Source organism: Natrix helvetica (genome assembly GCF_964273705.1).
Source record: "Natrix helvetica genome assembly, chromosome: 2".
NCBI classification, from domain to species: Eukaryota; Metazoa; Chordata; class Lepidosauria; order Squamata; family Natricidae; genus Natrix; species Natrix helvetica.
In genome coordinates this window covers 81,763,902-81,782,494 of record NC_138552.1, presented here as the reverse complement: position 1 = coordinate 81,782,494, position 18,593 = coordinate 81,763,902, and the positions used below count along the sequence as shown (strand labels likewise).

At 44.0% G+C, this 18,593-nt stretch overlaps 1 protein-coding gene across 5 annotated transcripts in view; it reads right to left on the bottom strand.

Moving 5' to 3' along the window:
• Window positions 1-18,593, bottom strand: part of CCDC171 (coiled-coil domain containing 171) — a 207,539-nt gene that overhangs the window by 168,668 nt on the left and 20,278 nt on the right. For all 5 annotated transcript variants that reach the window (XM_081945144.1, XM_081945142.1, XM_081945145.1 and 2 more), the window contains one exon: window positions 5,908-6,054. In XM_081945144.1, the coding sequence (XP_081801270.1) occupies window positions 5,908-6,054 (147 nt within the window). The remainder of the gene's footprint in view (window positions 1-5,907; window positions 6,055-18,593) is intronic.

The following is an 18,593-nucleotide window of genomic DNA, read 5'->3' as shown; positions in this document are numbered from 1 at the left end:
GTGGGTGGTGCCATAGTAGTAGAAATATTCAGAATCCAGTATCCTGCAAATATACTGCTCACAAACGCCTTTGAAACTATGCCCATTTTAAAAGGCCATCAAGGTTCCTTATTTTGCCTAACTTTTTGCCTCTACATGATTTGTGACACTTTCTCTAGGGTGGCCATATTTTTAAACCTCTCCAGTTTTTATTATAAATTCTAATTAATATTTGTGCAAAACAATTCAGAGGAGGCCTTTCAGAGAACCAGTAAAATGCCCTTGAAATACACTGCTTGATGCACAGTTCACTTCAGCAGGATGGTCAAAGCATCAATTGTCCTTCAACCCATGCAGGTATTTGTCGACTTATGACCACAACTGAGCCCAACATTTATGTAGCTAAGCAAGACAGTTGTTGTGAGCTTTGTCCCATTTTACGAACTCTACTGCTACTGTTGTTAAATGAATCACTGCAGTTGTTCAGTTAGATTTATTTAACACATTTGTTAAATAAACTTGGCTTCTCAGTTAATTTTGCTTGTCAAAAAGTTGCTAAAGGTGATCACATGACCCTGGGACACTGCAACTGTCATAAACTCATGCCAGTTGCCAAGTGTCCAAATTTTGATCACATGACTAAACAAACAGTCGTAAGTTGAGGACTTCCTATACCCATGACGACGAACAAATGGCCCGCGGAGCTCTCTGCGGGCACATAAGCCGTCACCGCAGGTCAGCTCCACTACGTATGCGCGCACACCTCGTGCTGGCCAGCTGATTGTCGAATCTCTACCACACCTGCGGGAGATGCGCACGCATGCGTGTGGAGTAGGGAGGGTTGTTCGTGCATTCGCGGGGGGAAGCGTGGGGAGCACAGCGTGCCCCCCATGCCCCAGGAAACTTCATGGAGGCCTGCTAGCCCCAAAACGGGCCACAGGGGGTGCACGCCTCCCACCGGCCAGCTGATTGTTGGGCCTCTACCGCGCATGCGAGGGGAGGACAGTCACACATTCACAGGGGAAGTGGGGGGAATATGATGTGCCCCCCCAAAACCCATTTTTGATCCCAGGAAGCTTCAGGGAGGCCTGCTAGACCCAAAATGGGAAGTGGGGGGGTCATGAACGCATGCGCAGGGGGCAGGAGCATTCGGGTTACACATGCATGCGCAGGGGGAGCGGATGTGTGGACACGCACATGCATGCTGTCAATCGTGCACGATGTTGCTCGCGTGCGTTTCGGCACACGAGGACAAAAAGGTTAGCCATCAGTGTCCTATACGCTCATGACATATAGCATTTCTTGTGATGACTACTCTGGCCGTTTGAGAGGATGCTGGTTTTAGATCCTTTCAACGGTCATTTTGAACAGTTGCTTCCATGAAATACACCTCTAAATGATTTACACAGCCTCAATAATCAATCCATACTGCACAGGGGTAATCCTTGTTGAACAACAGTGAATGACTTTTCAAATTTAGGACAGCACTGAATGAGGAAGACTTATGACAGGTCCTCATTGTCACAGCCATTTACAGCACCCCCACGATCACCTGATCATAATTTGGGTGTTCATCACCTGACACAGAGTTATGCCACTGCAGCATCCTGCAGTCGTGATCACCATTTCAGACCTTCGCTGCTGACTTCCAACAAAGTCAATGGGGAAACCTGCAGGAAATCTCGAGCAGCAAATCACATGACCACAACCCACTGCAACCGCACAGGATTGTCATAAGGAAGTCAAATGGAACTGCTGCAATGACCATTGTAAGTTGGCTCAGTCATGTCACATCAGGCTTTACAACCAGGATGCTTAGCAACAAAGTTGCCACTCTCAATTACCATCTTGAAGGGATGACTACCTGTCCTCTTGCAGAAAGTCTAAGGAAAAGACAAACAGGACAGAACAGAATAACAGAGTTGGAATGGACCTTGGAAGTCTTCTAGTCCAGCCGCCTGCTCAAGTAGGAGACCCTATACATTCCGGACAAAGGACTGTCCAGTTTCTTCTTAAAAACCTCCATTGACGGAGGTTTCCACAACTTCTGAAAGCAAGCCGTTCCACTGGTTAATTGTTCTCACTGTTAGGAAATTTCTCCTTAGTTCTAGGAGCTAGGAGCTAACAAATGAATAAAGAGACTTCTACTACAAAAATCCCCACTTCCGGAATAGATTGCTTGAAAATCTATTCCCAGTTTTTCTTTGAAAAAAAATTAAGATTCTCTGGCTCTTCTAAAAGAAACAGATGGACTGTTCTGACACGGATTTGTCTGAAAAGGCATAGGGTTTCCTGACTGAGCAGGGGGTTGGACTAGAAGACCTCCAACATCCCTTCCAACTCTGTTTTTCTGATAACTTATTCTGATAACATTCATACTAGTTAAAACATGCTCATCTAAACACATTAAGACCCATTCTTTCTTCCAGCACCTAATGGTACCATCAACATTAAGACACTGGGGTAAAAAATAAAGACTTATCTATAAAGTCAATGCAGAAGTTGTTTGGCAGCATGTGCTAACTTCAGTAAAAAGAATGTCTAGAAGCCAGGAAGGGATATTTTTATTTACAACACATTTCTTTTTTATAGGATTTTATAGGCAGGTAAATAAATCAAATTAGGATTCCAGTTCCAGATAACTGAGCTGGTAGCCTCTTGATTCATAAAACATAATAACCTAATAATTTATTCAGACTATAAATTCTTATCTCCTCCCCATAAACTTTTAAAATATTTCCTTCATCTCATATTTCAGATTACCTTTAGTCCATACATAATAAAAGCTACGTTTCAAAACCAAAAAGAAAAAGAAGCAAAAATTAAGCCAGGAGTGTGTGAAAATCTGGCTTTACACCAAGAAATGCAAATTGCATATCAGCAGTTTTCTGGTTCTAATAGAGATAAGGATGCCTGAAAATGTATAGACTGAAAAAATGTTAAACCGAGGAATCAAGGTTAAATGTTCTACAATTGACCTCAAAAACCACTAGAGGGCACCAAAGGAACACTAACGCTAAAGCAACATTTTCCTTTTGGTATCAGATTGACAGGTGCTGTGTTTAAAAACATCTTAATTACCTAAAAGAAAAATAATACCCAATACTCACATTAGCCTCTTCTCGGAAAATTTAGAGGACTTTCCACATAAAGTTGGGCAACAGCTATCTCAAACTGCTAGGATTTATTATTTAATGCCTAATCTTTTCCGCTCTTGACTATAACCACAAGCCACTTAATTTCATCTCCTTTGTAATTCCAGACTTTAAAGGTTTTTCCAAATTCAATATTATCATAATAAAAAGGGGTTTTTAAAATTGTTGTTCTTTTTTTTTTAAACTATCCCTGAACTGCGTAGATCCATAGGCCCAAGCAAACTAGTTGCTCACTTAAAAAAAAAAAAAGCTCTTCAGGGACTCTTAATTTTTTTTCCAAACAAACTTTTGGGCAACCTCTTATCTTTGTGTTCTATAGCACACTGATGATTTGGGGTGGATCCAGTGGTGGGATTCAATTTTTTTTTACTACTGGTTCTGTGGGTGTGGCTTGGTGGGCATGGTGTGACTTGGCAGGTGTGGCTTGCTGGGCGTGGCAAGGGAAGGATACTGTAAAATCTCCATTCCCTCCCCACTCCAGGGGAAAGTTACTGCAAAATCCCCATTTCCTCCCAATCAGCTGGGACTCGGGAGGCAGAGAATAGATGGGGACTGGGCAAGTCAGAAGTGGTATTTACCGGTTCTCCAGACTCAAAATGTCTGCTACCGGTTCTCCAGAACTGGTCAGAACCTGCTGAATACCACCACTGGATGGATTCTATCTCTATATCTACCCTCCCTATTTTATTCCTGGCATTCATACCCAACCTGATACACTCTGGATGTACAGGTAGAGCTCGACTTACAACAGTTCATTTAGTGACTGTTACCACGGCACTGAAAAAAGTGATACCACACTTATGACCATTGTAACATCTTCATGATCATGTGATTTACATTAGTATGCTTGGCAACTGGTTCACATTTATGACGGCTGCAGTGTCCCAGAGTCACGTCTTCCCCTTTTGCGACCTTTGGACAAGCAGAGTCAATGGGGAAGCCAGATTCTTCTTAACAAACGGGTTATTAACCCAACAACTGCAGCGATCCACTTAACGAACGTGGCACGAAAAGTCGTAAAGCAAGGCAAAAGTCACTTAACTCATTTCTCACTTAGCGACATACATTTTGGGTTCAATTGTGGGGACAAGTCCAGAACTGCCCACATTATAATGAATTATAATTTCTAGGATTGGGGGTAAGGGGAGCTGCTCTGCAAAAGGCTTCAGGCTGGAGATCACTGTCTTGTGCCGATTTATTTCAGAGGTTTATTTGTGGAGCGGTTCAGGCCTCTTCCATTCAGCCGATTTCTGCTTATGCAACAGACTTCCTCTGGGGGGCACTCAACTGGCAGATGCTATCACTTCCCGGTGCCCGTTTCCCATTTTATTGAATATATCTGTATCTATATTCATAAAATCAACCAGCTGGTTTTGTAACTAAGGCAGTGGTGGGTTTCAAAATTTTTTAGAACCTCTTCTGTAGGTGTGACCTGTTTTGTGGGAGTGGCTTCCCGGCCATGTGACCGGGTGGGAGTGGCTTGCCAGCCATGTGACTGGGTGGGAGCGGCTTGGCAGTCATGTGACTGGGTGGGCATGGCCAACTTGTAAAATGTGGTGAAACTCACTTAACAACGCTCTTGCTTAGCAAGCAAAATGTTGGCTCAGAAACTCTGGCATTTGAAATGTGCAGGACTTAAAGCTGTCAAGTTACAAGATCCTTGCACCCCTAACCCTTTAGAAACAAAACCCAGGGGTGTTCAAACTTGACAGCTTTAAGACTTTAAGGTTTAAATAGGACTCTTAGAGGCGGGTGGGGCGATTGGTGAGCCAGCCAATCAGTGAGCGGCGGGCGGGGCAAGCATGGTGCGGACGGGCGGGGGGAGGAAGCTGGAACCAGTTCTAAACGGCACGGTAGATTTGTGGAACCTCTTCTATAGAAGAGGTTAGAACTGGCAGGAACCCACCCCTGAGCTAAGGTGAGACTAGAATTCACAGTTTCTAATCTGACGCCTGAACCACAAACAGATAACCTCTGTAATAAAAGCTCTTCTTTTAAAATTATCGATATGAGGCTGTATCAGGACAAAGCCAAATATGAATACAGGTAGTCCTCAACCTACAACAGTTCATTTAGTGACCAACAGCACGTGGCTTACATTACCGTTTTTCCTACTTATGACCTCTGCAGCATCTCCATGACCATATGATCAAAATTCAGATGCTTGGCAATTGGTTCATATTTACGATCGTTGCTGTGCCCCAAGGTCATGTGATCACCTTTTGCGACCTTCTGACAAGCAAAGTCCATGGGGAAGCCAGATTCACTTAACAACCGGGTTACTAACTTATTAACCGCAGGGATTCACTTGACGACTGTGGCAAGAAAGGTTGTAAAATGGGAGAAAATCCACTTAACAAGGGTCTTACTTAACAACAGAAATCTTGAGCTCCGTTGTGGATGTAAGTTGAGGACTACCTGTATAACACAATGCAAAACAGAACAGGAGTTGACAAAACCCTCTCTCATGTGAGTGGAAATTTCTGGCCAAAGCCCGAAGCCTCTCACAGGGATTTATAAACTCATTACACCAAAGTTGTGCAAACAAGAGAAAAGCCTCCTTTATCTGACTTAAATTACAGAAGAAACTGCTTTTTAAAGTATTTTCCTTTCCTTTAGGCCTTTCACTGGTATTTCCTTATCAACTTTTACTCCAAAGGGCCTCGACAAGGTCTCCTCCCTCTCAACCGCTCCTTTGCAATGAAACAAACCCCAAGAACAAAACGGAAGGCAGCTATCGGATACCAACCTCATTATTTGGTGAAGTTCTTACCTCAAGTTCTTTTCTAAGCCGAGTCTCTCGCTCAGCACCAAACTGAAGTTCGCTGGCCTGTCGCCTCAAGGCTTCTGAACAGCCATTATGTTCTCTTTCTAGCTCTTGTATTTTTTTGTGGACATTCTGCACTGTGCTGGTGCTTTCCTGGTGGGAGAATAATAATTAGTTCCAACTTCAGCATTTTCCCTGAAGAGAAAGATTTGGAGACACTTTACTCTTGTTCTTTAAATCTGAGAGTAGGATCAAGAGTCCTCACGCAATTCAGAACCACACATTAATTGGCAATTGTCCCACTGAAAGGTCCCCATGATTTTTGACTACCAGTAGCCTCAAACACCATTACTTAGAAGCAGGATCTGCACTATCAATAAGTTTCTAAGTAAAAATGTTTTAGTGGTGTTTTTATTCTACTTCTGTACTACCTAAAGAATTTCCATTTACTTAGGACGTTTCGAGGTTCACATGCCATTTTAACTGTTTCAACTTCAGATTCGTCACAGACTTAGTCACAGAGATTCGTCACTTCAGATTCGTCACAGAGTACTTCTGGGTAAAAGTAACAGGACTAAAATTATTCTATCGACATTATGGTTGTTGTTTTTTTAATTTACTCCTTTCTTTTACATTCCACCTTTTTGCCACAGGTCTTAAGCCAGTTCCTGCTTCGTTTCCCACTCACCCAATGTCTGCCACTCAGCATCAGTGCCAGTTTGGACTGAGTCCAGAAGATTACCCAGGGAAATTCCAATTTCAATGTATATTTGTATCCAGATCCCTCCACAATAAATCCTACGTGTTAACCATTGCTCCTTGCTGCTTCCCTTTATTTCCTAATTGCGTGTGGGGAACACGCACATGCAATCATCTAGGCCACTGGTGGTATGCAGCACCCTCTTTGTGGGCACACGAACCATCGGCCAGTTCAGCTCCACCGCGCATGTGCGCACACCTCCCATCAGCCAGCTGGGCGATGGGTCTCTGCTATGCATGCGGGGACATGGGAGGGGGGCGCACCTACATGTGGAGGGGGCACATGAGAGGAAGCATGTGAATGCAGGGGGGTGGAGGTGCACGGAGGTGCGCGCATGTGTGGGGGGCGCATGCGGGGACCGCACTTGGGCACTCGATCCGGAAAAGGTTAGCCATCACTGATCTAGGCTGTACAGTATGATCAAATATGCTTAACATGAAAGTCCCAGGGTCCTTCAAAAAACTATCACCACAGAGCTTTTTTATCATTACTGCAATAGATAAAAACAAGAGCAATTATTATAGCGGTATTTAGTTAAAATGTAACATTCCGTTAATTCAAACGATTTCTGCTTCTGCCTTTGTTTCACTTTCTTTGTTGGCTGATACAGTAAGTTTTTAGAGAATTGTCCTAGCATCAATCCTAGGCAAATATATTCCTTAGTTTGAAAGTGGGTATATACTCCTACATCACACAGAGTGTACCCTCTTTTTCAAATACTGGTAGTACTTGACTTACAACTACGACTGAGCCCAAAATTTCTGTTGCTAAGTGAGAAAGTTGTTAACTTTACTTTTACTTTTTACTTTTATTTAGATTTTTATACCGCCCCCTCTCCCCAAAGGGACTCGGGGCGGTGTACAGTCAAATAAAAACACATCAATAAATAGAAAATACAAACACAAAGAGGAGGCAATAAGAAACTGTACATATCTGAAGTAAAGTAGTTAAAAGCAATATTTAAATACCCTAAAAATACCCAATTAAAATATCTGCCAGGAGGTAGAATAAAACTATAAATGGGCCAGGCCGGCTAAACGGAACAGGTGAGTCTTCAGTTTTTGTCGAAAGGAGCGGAAGTCGGTGGTGGTTCTGATATCGGGGGGGAGGTCATTCCAGAGGGTTGGGCCCATCACAGAGAAGGCTCCACTCCTAGGCGCCGCCCGTTGGCATTGCTTAGTGGACGGCACCCGGAGGAGTCCTTCCCTGTGAGAGCGAATCGGTCGCAGGGAAGTGTGTGGTAGGATGCGATCCCGCAAGTACCTAGGTCCTGAGCCATGGAGCGCTTTAAAGATGGTAATTAACACCTTGAAATGCACTCGAAAGACCACAGGCAGCCAGTGCAGCTCGCGCAGGAGCGGTGCTACATGGGAGTACCTAGTACTCCCCATAATAGCCCGCGCGGCTGCGTTCTGGACTAGCTGCAGTCTTCGAGCGCGTCCCAAGGGAAGCCCCATGTAGAGGGCATTGCAGTAGTCCAGCCGAGACGTCACCAGTGCATGAGTGACCGTGCATAGGGCATCCCGGTCCAGTAGGGGGCGCAATTGGCGAACCTGGTGGAACGCCCCCCTTGCCACGGCTGCCACATGGTCATCCATTGACAGCCGGGCATCTAGGAGGACGCCCAAATTGCGTGCCCGCTCCACAGGGGGCAATTGCTCGCCCCCTATGGTCAGTGATGGAATCAACTGACTGAACTGGGGTGCCGGTAGCCACAGCCACTCGGTCTTGGAGGGGTTGAGCTTGAGTCTGTTGTCCCCCATCCAGACCCCGACGGCTTCCAAACACCGGGTCATCACCTCGACAGCCTCGTTGGGGTGGTCTGGGGTGGAAATGTACAGCTGCGTATCATCAGCGTACAGATGATACTCCACCCCCAAACCACGGATGATCTCCCCCAGCGGCTTCACATATGCATTGAACAGGAGGGGCGAGAGGACCGACCCCTGAGGCACTCCACAAGTGAGTGACCTCAGGGTCGACCTCTGCCCCCCTGCCAACACACATTGCGTCCGGTCAGAGAGGTAGGAGCCAAACCACCGCAGAACGGTGCCTCCAACTCCCATCCCCCCCAGCCGGCGCAATAGGATACCATGGTCGATGGTATCAAAAGCCGCCGAGAGATCTAATAGGACCAGGATAGAGGAACAACCCCTATCTCTAGCCCTCCAGAGATCATCGACCAACGCGACCAAGGCCGTCTCCGTGCTGTGTCCGGGCCGGAAGCCGGACTGGCGTGGGTCTAGATATTCGGATTCCTCAAGGTGTCGTGGAAACTGCTGTGCCACCACATTCTCTACAACCTTCGCCAAAAAGGGAAGGTTGGAGACTGGACGATAATTAGCTAGCTCCATCGGGTCAAGGGAAGGCCTCTTGAGTAAGGGCCTCACCACCGCCTCTTTCAAGGCGGCAGGCAAGGACCCCTCGCTCAAAGAGGCGTTCACCAAGCCCAGTAGCCAGCCTCGTGTCACCTCCCAGGATGCCAGTACCAACCAGGAGGAACACGGGTCCATTAAACATGTGGTCGGTTGCAGCCGTCCACGCAACCTATCCAAATCCTCGGGGGCAACAGAATCAAACTCCTCCCAGAATGGTCTCACAAGACTCACAGGATACCCCCCAAAAAGAGAATTTTGCCTCTTTTTGCGAGCTTTCTTGCTATAGTTGTTAGGTGAATCACTTTAGTTGTTAAGTTAGTAACACGGTTGTTGAGTAAATCTGGTTTCTCCATGGATTTTGCTTGTCCACTGCAACGGTCATAAATATTAGTCAATTGTCAAGCGTCTGAATTTTGATCATGTGACTATATGGATGCGGCAACCGTCGTAAGTGTGCAAAATGGTCATGGATCACTTTTTTCTGTGCTGTTGTAGCTTTGAACTGTCACTAAAAGAACTTCTGTAAATCAAGGACTATCATATTTTTCGGAGTATAAGACGCACTTTTTCCCCCTAAAAAGAGGGTGAAAATCTGGGTGCATCATACACTGAATACAGCATTTTTGGCCTACTGAAACCCCACCCCCTTTGCAAAAATGGACATGCAGAGGGTTTGGGAGGCTTGTAGAGTGCTCCTGGGGGCTGGGAAGGGCAAAATTGAGCAAAAAATGGGCCGTTTTTGCTCATTTTTACCCCCCCCAACCCCCAGAGCACTCTACAAGCCTCCTAAAGCTCTGTATGCCCCTCCTTTTCGGAAAAAAATGAGGCGTGCAGAGGGTTTGGGAGGCCGCAGAGTGCAAAAACGTTGTTTTTTTTAATTTACCTCTTCAAAATCATGGTGTGTCTTATACAATACAATAGAATACAATAGTAGAGTTGGAAGGGACCTTGGAGGTCTTCTAGTCCAACCCCCTGCCTAGGCAGGAAACCCTATACCGTTTCAGACAGATGGCTATCCAACATCTTCTTAAAGACTTCCAGTGTTGGGGCATTCACAACTTCTGGAGGCAAGCTGTTCCACTGATTAATTGTTCTAACTATCAGGAAATTTCTCCTCAGTTCTAAGTTGCTTCTCTCCTTGATTAGTTTCCACCCATTGCTTCATGTTCTGCCCTCAGGTGCCTTGGAGAATAGTTTGACTCCCTCTTCTTTGTGTCAACCCCTGAGATATTGGAACACTGCTATCATGTCTTCCCTAGTCCTTCTTTCTCTTAAGCTAAACATACCCAGTTCCTGCAACCGTTCTTCATATGTTTTAGTCTCCAGTCCCCTAATCATCTTTGTTACTCTTCTCTGCACTCTTTCTAGAGTCTCCAAATCTTTTCTACATCGACCAAAACTGAATGCAGTATTCCAAGTGTGGCCTTACCAAGGCATTATAAAGTGGTATTAACACTTCACGTGATCTTGATTCTATCCCTCTCTTTATGCAGCCTAGAACTGTTTTGGCTTTTTTGGCAGCTGCTACACATTGCTGGCTCCTATTTAAATGATTGTCCACTAGGACTCCAAGATCCCTTTCACAATTACTACTGTTGAGCAAGGTACACCTATACTGTACCTATGCATTTCGTTTTTGTTGCCTAAATGTAGAACCTTACTCTTTTCACCATTGAATTTCATTTTATTAGATAGTGCCCAATGTTCAAGTTTGTCAAAATACTCCGGTGCGTTTTATAGTCTGAAAAATATGGTACCTGTACCGAAGAAGTGATACTTAGTAAAGTCAGCTGCAAAACCTGAGATGTTTTGTCTTTAAGGCTTTGCTTTCAGTAAACAGTTCGTCGTTTTATTAACTGATAATGCAGCATGTTCCTCTGCCTCATTTTTGTTACGTAAGAGCATTTGCGACAAGGAGAAGAATGTAATGATGTAAAGCAAGTCCAATCCAGAAATCATTGAATAGTTCTGTGTTTTAATCACCGAGAAACATAATCCAAAAGAGCTTCACGATGGAAATTAAAAGCAAAGGTCTTGAGACTATGGATTTTCAGATCTGCAACTTCTCATTGCAATGCATTAAATCAATTTAGAAAGGGGAACATCGCAGGCTGGTTATTATTCTGCCAGAGCACTTCACCTCCTCCCTTGCTACATCAGTCAAAACGATCTCAGTGGGGCATGTATTTACTGCCACTGTTTAACTGTCTAACTCAATGCTTTCTCTGTCATTAATTTCTAAGCTTCTTGGTCTTGTTTTAGCACAGATGCCTACAACGCCTCTGTGAGCAGAAGAAAGATATAATTAGCTTGTTTGCCTGATAAGAATTCAGCAGCAGGATCAGAGTATTTAAAGCTGCACTGAAAACTAGTAATTTTGTTCTCCCTGAAGCAACGTTTGCAGTCTTAATCCCTGATTCTAGGCTCACAAAAAACGGACAATTCAAAGATGACCAAATTAGAACTAGCTCTGCAGTCTTACGGTAGAACAAGCCTTCTAATCAAATATGGTGACAGCCTGATGTACTAGAACAGTGATGGCGAACCTATGGCACCAGTTCCGAAGGCTTCAGGGACCGTCCGGAGGCTTCCCTGACGCCTTCGGAGCGCTTAAAACCACCCTCCAAGCAAACCGGAAGTGACTTCCGGGTTGCTCGGAGGGTCGTTTTAAGCGCTCCGAAGGCTTCAGGGACCATCCGGAGGCATCCCTGAAGCCTTCGGAGCACTTAAAACGACCCTCCAAGCACCCCGGAAGTCACGGTTTGCTCGGAGGGTGGTTTTAAGCGTTCCGAAGGCTTCAGGGAAGCCTCTGGACGGTCCCTGAAGCCTCTGGAGGGCCTCCGCGGGGGCGGGGGAGGCTCTTTTCGCCCTCCCCAGGCTCCTATAAAGCCTCTGGAGCCTGGGGAGGGCGAAAAAAGCATGTAAAAATGGGGGGGCATGGTGTGCACGCATGCGCACTGGGGGATCGCGCGTTGCATTATAGGTGCGGCATGCCCGCACACAACACCCCCCCCCCGCGCTCCCCCCACTTGTGGCACGCGAGCCAAAAATGGTTCGCCATCGCTGTACTAGAACAAAGCAGGTTGGTCCCTGCTGGTTAGCCTAACAGTAAGATGCCTTCTAATATTTTTAGTTTTTCCAATCTCACCATTTCTATTCACTTGCTGCTCAAAACCATGTTGGATTAAACCCTTTATTTTCATCAAGCTTCAGTATGTACTAACAACCACTTCATACATTCTCCCACTAATTGAATTCAACCAGGCCTCTCGCCTATTGAATTAAAACATAACCCCTGACTCTATGCATGACGCTAAACCATGCTTTAATACTAATAATATGGATTCCCACATAACAAAAAATCGAACCAACCGCTGCAATAACTTAGCTCAATGGGCAAAGTTAGTCCTTTCCCCACTTTCATCTAAATTTCCTGTAGCAATTGTTCCGCGCCTGCCCCCCTCCCCGCCACCCCCTGCCATTTGGTTGGTGAAATCAGTTAAGCACCTGTTGGCCACTTCAGAAAGAAGACCAGGGGGGTAACCAATCTTGGCAACTTCAATTTCCAGAATTCCCCCGCCCAGAGATACATTGAAGCCCAAAGGTCTTAAAGTCGCCACGGTTGGGCACTCCTGGTGTAGACCCAACTCTTCCCCTTTAGTCTCTGCCTTTCGGGGCCATTTTGCTTTGACAGCACAAGCATCTGGTTCTTTCCAAGCAGGTTCTCCTCAGCCCAGAGATACTGACCAATCTGGTCATCAGTTTATTTGTGGGGATAGAGGCTGCATAGAGAAAGAAAGAAGAGAGCTGATTTACTCTCTGCTACCTCACAGTGCAACAAAATCTGTCAACTACTACGAGCTGCAACATTCTTCCAGTCTTCCTTTAGCAGACAGTTCCATGGGATGGCGGTACAGGAATGGTCAGCCCTATAGCCACTCCAATATGAAGAGCCCTAGATTCAGTCTTCTCCCGCCCCTCTCCATGTTTTTCAGCATCTCCATGCCATCCCCCGGTCACATAATCCATTGATTTGGAAGCACACAATTTCCAACTGAATATCATCACCCCAAGTCCAGTTAAGAATACAGTCATCATTCTTGCAAGTTATGTATTTCTCATAGTTGTCTGTCAGCCCCAATGATGTCTCTTGGGGGAGAGGCACTACCCCTGAGAAAGTAGGTCTATTGTTAATGGGTCTTTGTGAATTAACAGTTGCTACTAGATGGAAAGGGAGAAGTTTTAGTCATCCCTTATAATCTCTATTGGGGTTTTAATTTAACTTATTTTAATATTTATATGTTATTATAATATTGTATTGTGTTTTATACCTCCTCTGTACAATGTGTACAATGTGTAATTTTTATAATATGTGTTTTATTTATTGTACGCCGCCCCGAGTCCCTTTGTGGAGAGGGAGCGGCTAACAAATTTAATAAAATAAATAAAATAATAAAATCCACCTAGAACAAAAGGATTTCACAACAGTGATTCACATTCTTATTGCAACTCACACTGGCATGTCATAATGTCCTCTTCATAGAGCCATCCTTGTAGACCACCCAGAAACTCCAATTAGCAATACAGCAGCTAATTTGTAACCAGGCGCTCATTGTCATGAGCACATACAATTGTATTGTGAGCCCTTTATTTGCCACCAACAGGTTCTCACGCACAATTCAAAATGCTTGTGACATGCTGTCAAGTTCTTTAGCACCTGAGCTACTGAAAAGTTGCCTTCCTCAACCTCTTACTTAATACAACAAAACTGGGAGAAACAGCCTGTTGTTACCCACCTTCATGAGATGAGGCAAAAGAGGCCAACCATTTTTTTAGTTGAAGTGCTTATTTTGTGGCTTAGTGTCATTTGAAAATTGTCCAGCAGGGGTGGGTTCTGGCAGAGACTACTGACGCTTCGCTCAGGGATGCAATGTGCATGCGTGCTTTATGCACACTGCATAAAATTGCATATGCGCAGAAGCAAAAAACAAGAAATATGCCGCCTATGGTGCCACTGGGAGAACCGGTTTGGGGATGTGGCAGGCCTGGGTCGCTGCCAGTTCCAGCGACCCAGGCTGCCAAACTACTACCGGTTCAGTCAAAACGGTCCAAACTCAGCACTGTTGTCTAGCCTCACCTTTGTGGACTGGAACATCTAAGAGATGTGGGCAGAATGGAAGAAACAAGAGTGTTGCAAAAGACACATCTGAGCCCAGTTGGAGGAGGAAACATAAAAAAGAGACTCTGAATACTTATGCTTAGATTATGCTAGGTACAAGTTGAGTTGGAGAATTCTATTATATTATCCCATATGTATGTATGTATGCATGCATGCATGCATACATACATACATACATACATACATACATACATACATACATACATACATATATATATATATATATATATTCCAGAATAACTCTGGAACGCCTCAAGCAATTTCAACCAAATTTGGTACACAGATGACTTAATCTCTAGAGAAAAATACTGTGGGGGTAAGACACTCCTAACCCGCCTCGAAGTGTGTGTTCTGTTAAGATACAGCCTGTTGTGCGGTACTGCTGTACTGACATCTACTGTACAGTACAGTGGAGTTGCCATGGTAACGGCTTAACAGTACTCCACAAGCGGGCTCCTTCTGGTAAGGGAGAAAATCCAATCTTAGAAATTACGTTTGCTCCAGACATTTCCCCCCTATAAATAAATACCTAGGCAACGCCAGGTTATCCGGTAGTCAGCAATAAATATCTTTTCAGAACATTCCAAGGATGTTCTTATTTCTTGTTTCTCTGTTTGCTTGCCACTCGGGACCTGACGGCTGCCAGAGTCAAAGCTTTTCCAACTAGCATTTGGGATTTTATTAGAAAAATATATCCTTTATTTAATTATTTACAGGCATTATATTTTATTAGTAATAATGCACTGATTAGTTCACCTTTGATGCATTAGTATACATTGGTTTGCTAATGATGATTTCTGAAATAAATTGCTAGAAGCTCATCATGAATCTGTCAACGTACAAATGCTATAAATATATATGTACAATTTTTAATGTAGGATAGAGAATGATGTGGGGGAGGCAATGGCTCAGTGGCTAAGACACTGAGCTTGTCGATCAGAAAGGTCGGCAGTTTGGTGGTTCTAATCCCTAGCGCCGCGTAACCAGGTGAGCTTCCATTACTTGTCCCAGCTTCTGCTAACGTAGCAATTCGAAAGCACGTAAAAATGCAAGTCGAAAAATAGTAACCACCTTTGGTGGGAAGGTAACAGTGTTCCGTGTGCCTTTGCCGTTTATTCATGTCTTTGGACAGTGCTGGCTCTTCGGCTTTGAAATGGAGATGAGCACCGCCCTCTAGAGCCGGGAACAACTAGCACATATGTGCAAGGGGAACATTTACATTTACCTTTTAGAATGATGTTAATTCCATCATTCCCAGCCAGTCTCTTCATCTCATGAAGGAGATGTCTTCATGTTGTATTAATGGAGTAGCAAATACTTGTTTTTATAACAGGCCATTAACTGCATTTAAATAGTTCAGCAGGCAAACCTTTTTTTTTTTTTTTTTTGTAAAATGACGTTCTGTTTTGTTGCAACTTAATGCTAATTTCAGTCAAAAAGATTTATGGGACTTCCATCAGTCAAGGACTATGCCAGGTTTTCATTGCATGTCAAAGGCAAGCACATCTGCAAAGTCAATGGCATCAGAGCCTGTTCTGGGAGGTGGTTTGAGAATTTTACACAATAAAATTGGTGCAGATTTTGCCACTTAAAATGTCCAATCATCAAAATTGTAAACGAGAGGGCCAAATATGAAATCCAAATTTAAACTGGGAGTGACAAATAGCTCCTATAAAGCAAAGTACACTGACGCCAGTTCATACAGGTAACAAAAACAATTTTTTTAAAAAAAAAAAACTGAAATGGCGATTAAAAATAGAAAATTTAAGTTAAGTTAACAGCTAAATTAAATTTATAGGTACATTAAGAAGTGGAAGAGAGGAATCAATCACAATATGACCGGATAGCGCACATCAAGTTGACCATATATCTGCTTAATAAGCCAAATCAATGATACATTGGTATTCCCTTCATGCAGGAGAAAGCCAATTTCATCCAAATCAGAAAACTATGATTTATGGCTTTAACAAACCAATGTATGAATGCAAACAATAGGTTCATCGCATTCCAAAGCCATTAAATCATAGCTTTCCAGTTCAGATGAAAGAAGCTGTGTTTTACTTATGCAAAAAGGTGGGGGGGGGGAGAGGAAGGGATTACATGCGCTCAAAAAAAGGATGTATTAACATTTCAGCTTATTAAAGCAAGCCATGATCCCTGAAATGTAATGCTGCTACATTAGAATGGCATTTGAAAGCACAGCAAGTATAAAATGCAGTTATTTCTTACCATCCAATCTCACTATGTGAAAGGATATTGATTTCAATACTTAATCCTCACAACTCCAGTGGAATTAAAACAGGTCTATAGTGTATAACTAAAATAAAGATTCCTCTGTTATAAGTAAGCTTAGAACTTTGTCATGCAATGTTGGGCTGTTAGCCACAAGATGATGCTGTTGTATTTGTTACAGAAAATCCAATCTTCTTTTAGGAAGTAGGCAAAAGATTCAATATGCATCTTCCAAAAGCCCATCGGTACATATCCCTCTGCTAAAAATTCTTCTAAGGGCTTATGATTGCACTTCTCTTTGCTACAGACAATCATTTTTATTCTATTGCCACAGATACTTCTAAAATAATATTTACAAGCCGTAGCTTACATCTGGTTCAACTGACTTATTTAAGGGACCAGATCTTCCCTTTCAAAGTTGCAATATAATTGCTCACAGATAACAGAAGGGAAAGTTTAAAAATCGAACTGTTGAAGTAGCAATGAGCAAATACCAGATTTACCTAAAAATATAAATAATGCTAAGAAAGATCGAAGGAAAGAGGAGAGGATGCCTGGCGGCAATATGGCCAGTTTTAATTACAGTGGATGCAATGTTACCCTGTTTCCCTGAAAATAAGACCTCCCTGGATAATAAGCCCAATCGGGCTTTTGAGTGCATGTGCTAAAATAAGCCCTCCCCAAAAATATTGCCAAACAGCAACAGCCATGAGGTGACCACACTCGCCGCCTCCTGCACCTCAAAAATAATCAGACCTCCCTGAAAATAAGGCCAAGTGCTTATTTCGGGGGTCAAAAGAAAATAAGACCCTATCTTATTTTTGGGGAAACACAGGTAGACCTGAATAACCAGGTTTAGGACAGATTGCCATAGAAGAATCTATTTATGTGACTTCTAAGGATAGACACTCACCATAATCAGATCAAATTAATGCGCCCCCCCCCCCAATTAGATTTTATATGCATTTATGAACTCACATACACACAGACACTTTATTATCCAAGAGTAAGAAATCTGTGGCTGTTCAGAGATAATTGAATTTAAAATCCTTGCGTCCTTCATTTTGGCTACACTACCATGGCTGAACTGTAATTCAACATTTAAGCAGCAACAGGTACCCATTTCTGCAACCTGTTAGCAAAGACTATTATTCTATTCTGTTATTCTATGTTCTATATAATGAAAGTATTAACTTACTTTGGATTAAAACTACTTTACAAAAATATTAGCAATCCAAATGGAACAACCTGAGTGCACAAGTAAATCTTCAGTTGGTACAATTTGTGATGCCAACCATAACTGAACAGGGAGAAACCTCTATTAGCAGGGCCAGGAATACCTTCTCTTAGGAGACTGTAAACTTCTAAAGATACAGCCTCATGAAAGAGGACATCCCTGCTTTTACTTGGTCAGTACATAAAGAAGCTGACCTATCAGATATCCAGGCTAGGCAGACTTTAATATTTTAATACAAGTGTTGAATCTTGTTGTACAGCATCCTAGCCTTTGAACTGCAAAAATACTTTTGCAGTAGGCTGCCTCCTTAACTACTTTGCACTAGCTGCAGCCCATGGTGTAACTAACTCCTACGGCAGCGATGGCGAACCTTTCTTGGCTCGTGGGCCATAAGTGGGGGGAGCTAAAGGGGATTGTGTGCAGGCGTGCCACACCCATAATGCAATGCGTGACCCCCACAGTGCGCATGCACGCACTACAGGCGCGACTCCCCCCCCCCATTTTTGCATGCTTTTTTCGCCCTCCCCAGGCTCCAGAGGCTTTATAGGAGCATGGAGAGGGCGAAAACAGCCTCCCCCGCCCCCCTGGAAGCCCTCCGGAGGCTTCAGGGACCTTCAGGAGGCTTCCCTGAAGCCTCCGGAGCAGTCAAAACGACCCTCTGAGCAAACAGGAAGTCAGTTCCCGAACTTCCGGTTTGCCCATAGGGTCGGTTTTTTGCGCTCCAGAGGCTTCAGGGAAGCTCATGAAGCCTCTGGAGGGCCTCCGGGGGGCGGGGGGGCTCTTTTCGCCCTCCCCAGGCTCCTATAAAGCCTCTGGAGCCTGGGGAGGGCGAAAAATGGCTTTTAAAAAGGGTGAACTGACAAATGGCTCCGCGTGCCACCTGTGGCGCGCGTGCCATAGGTTCGC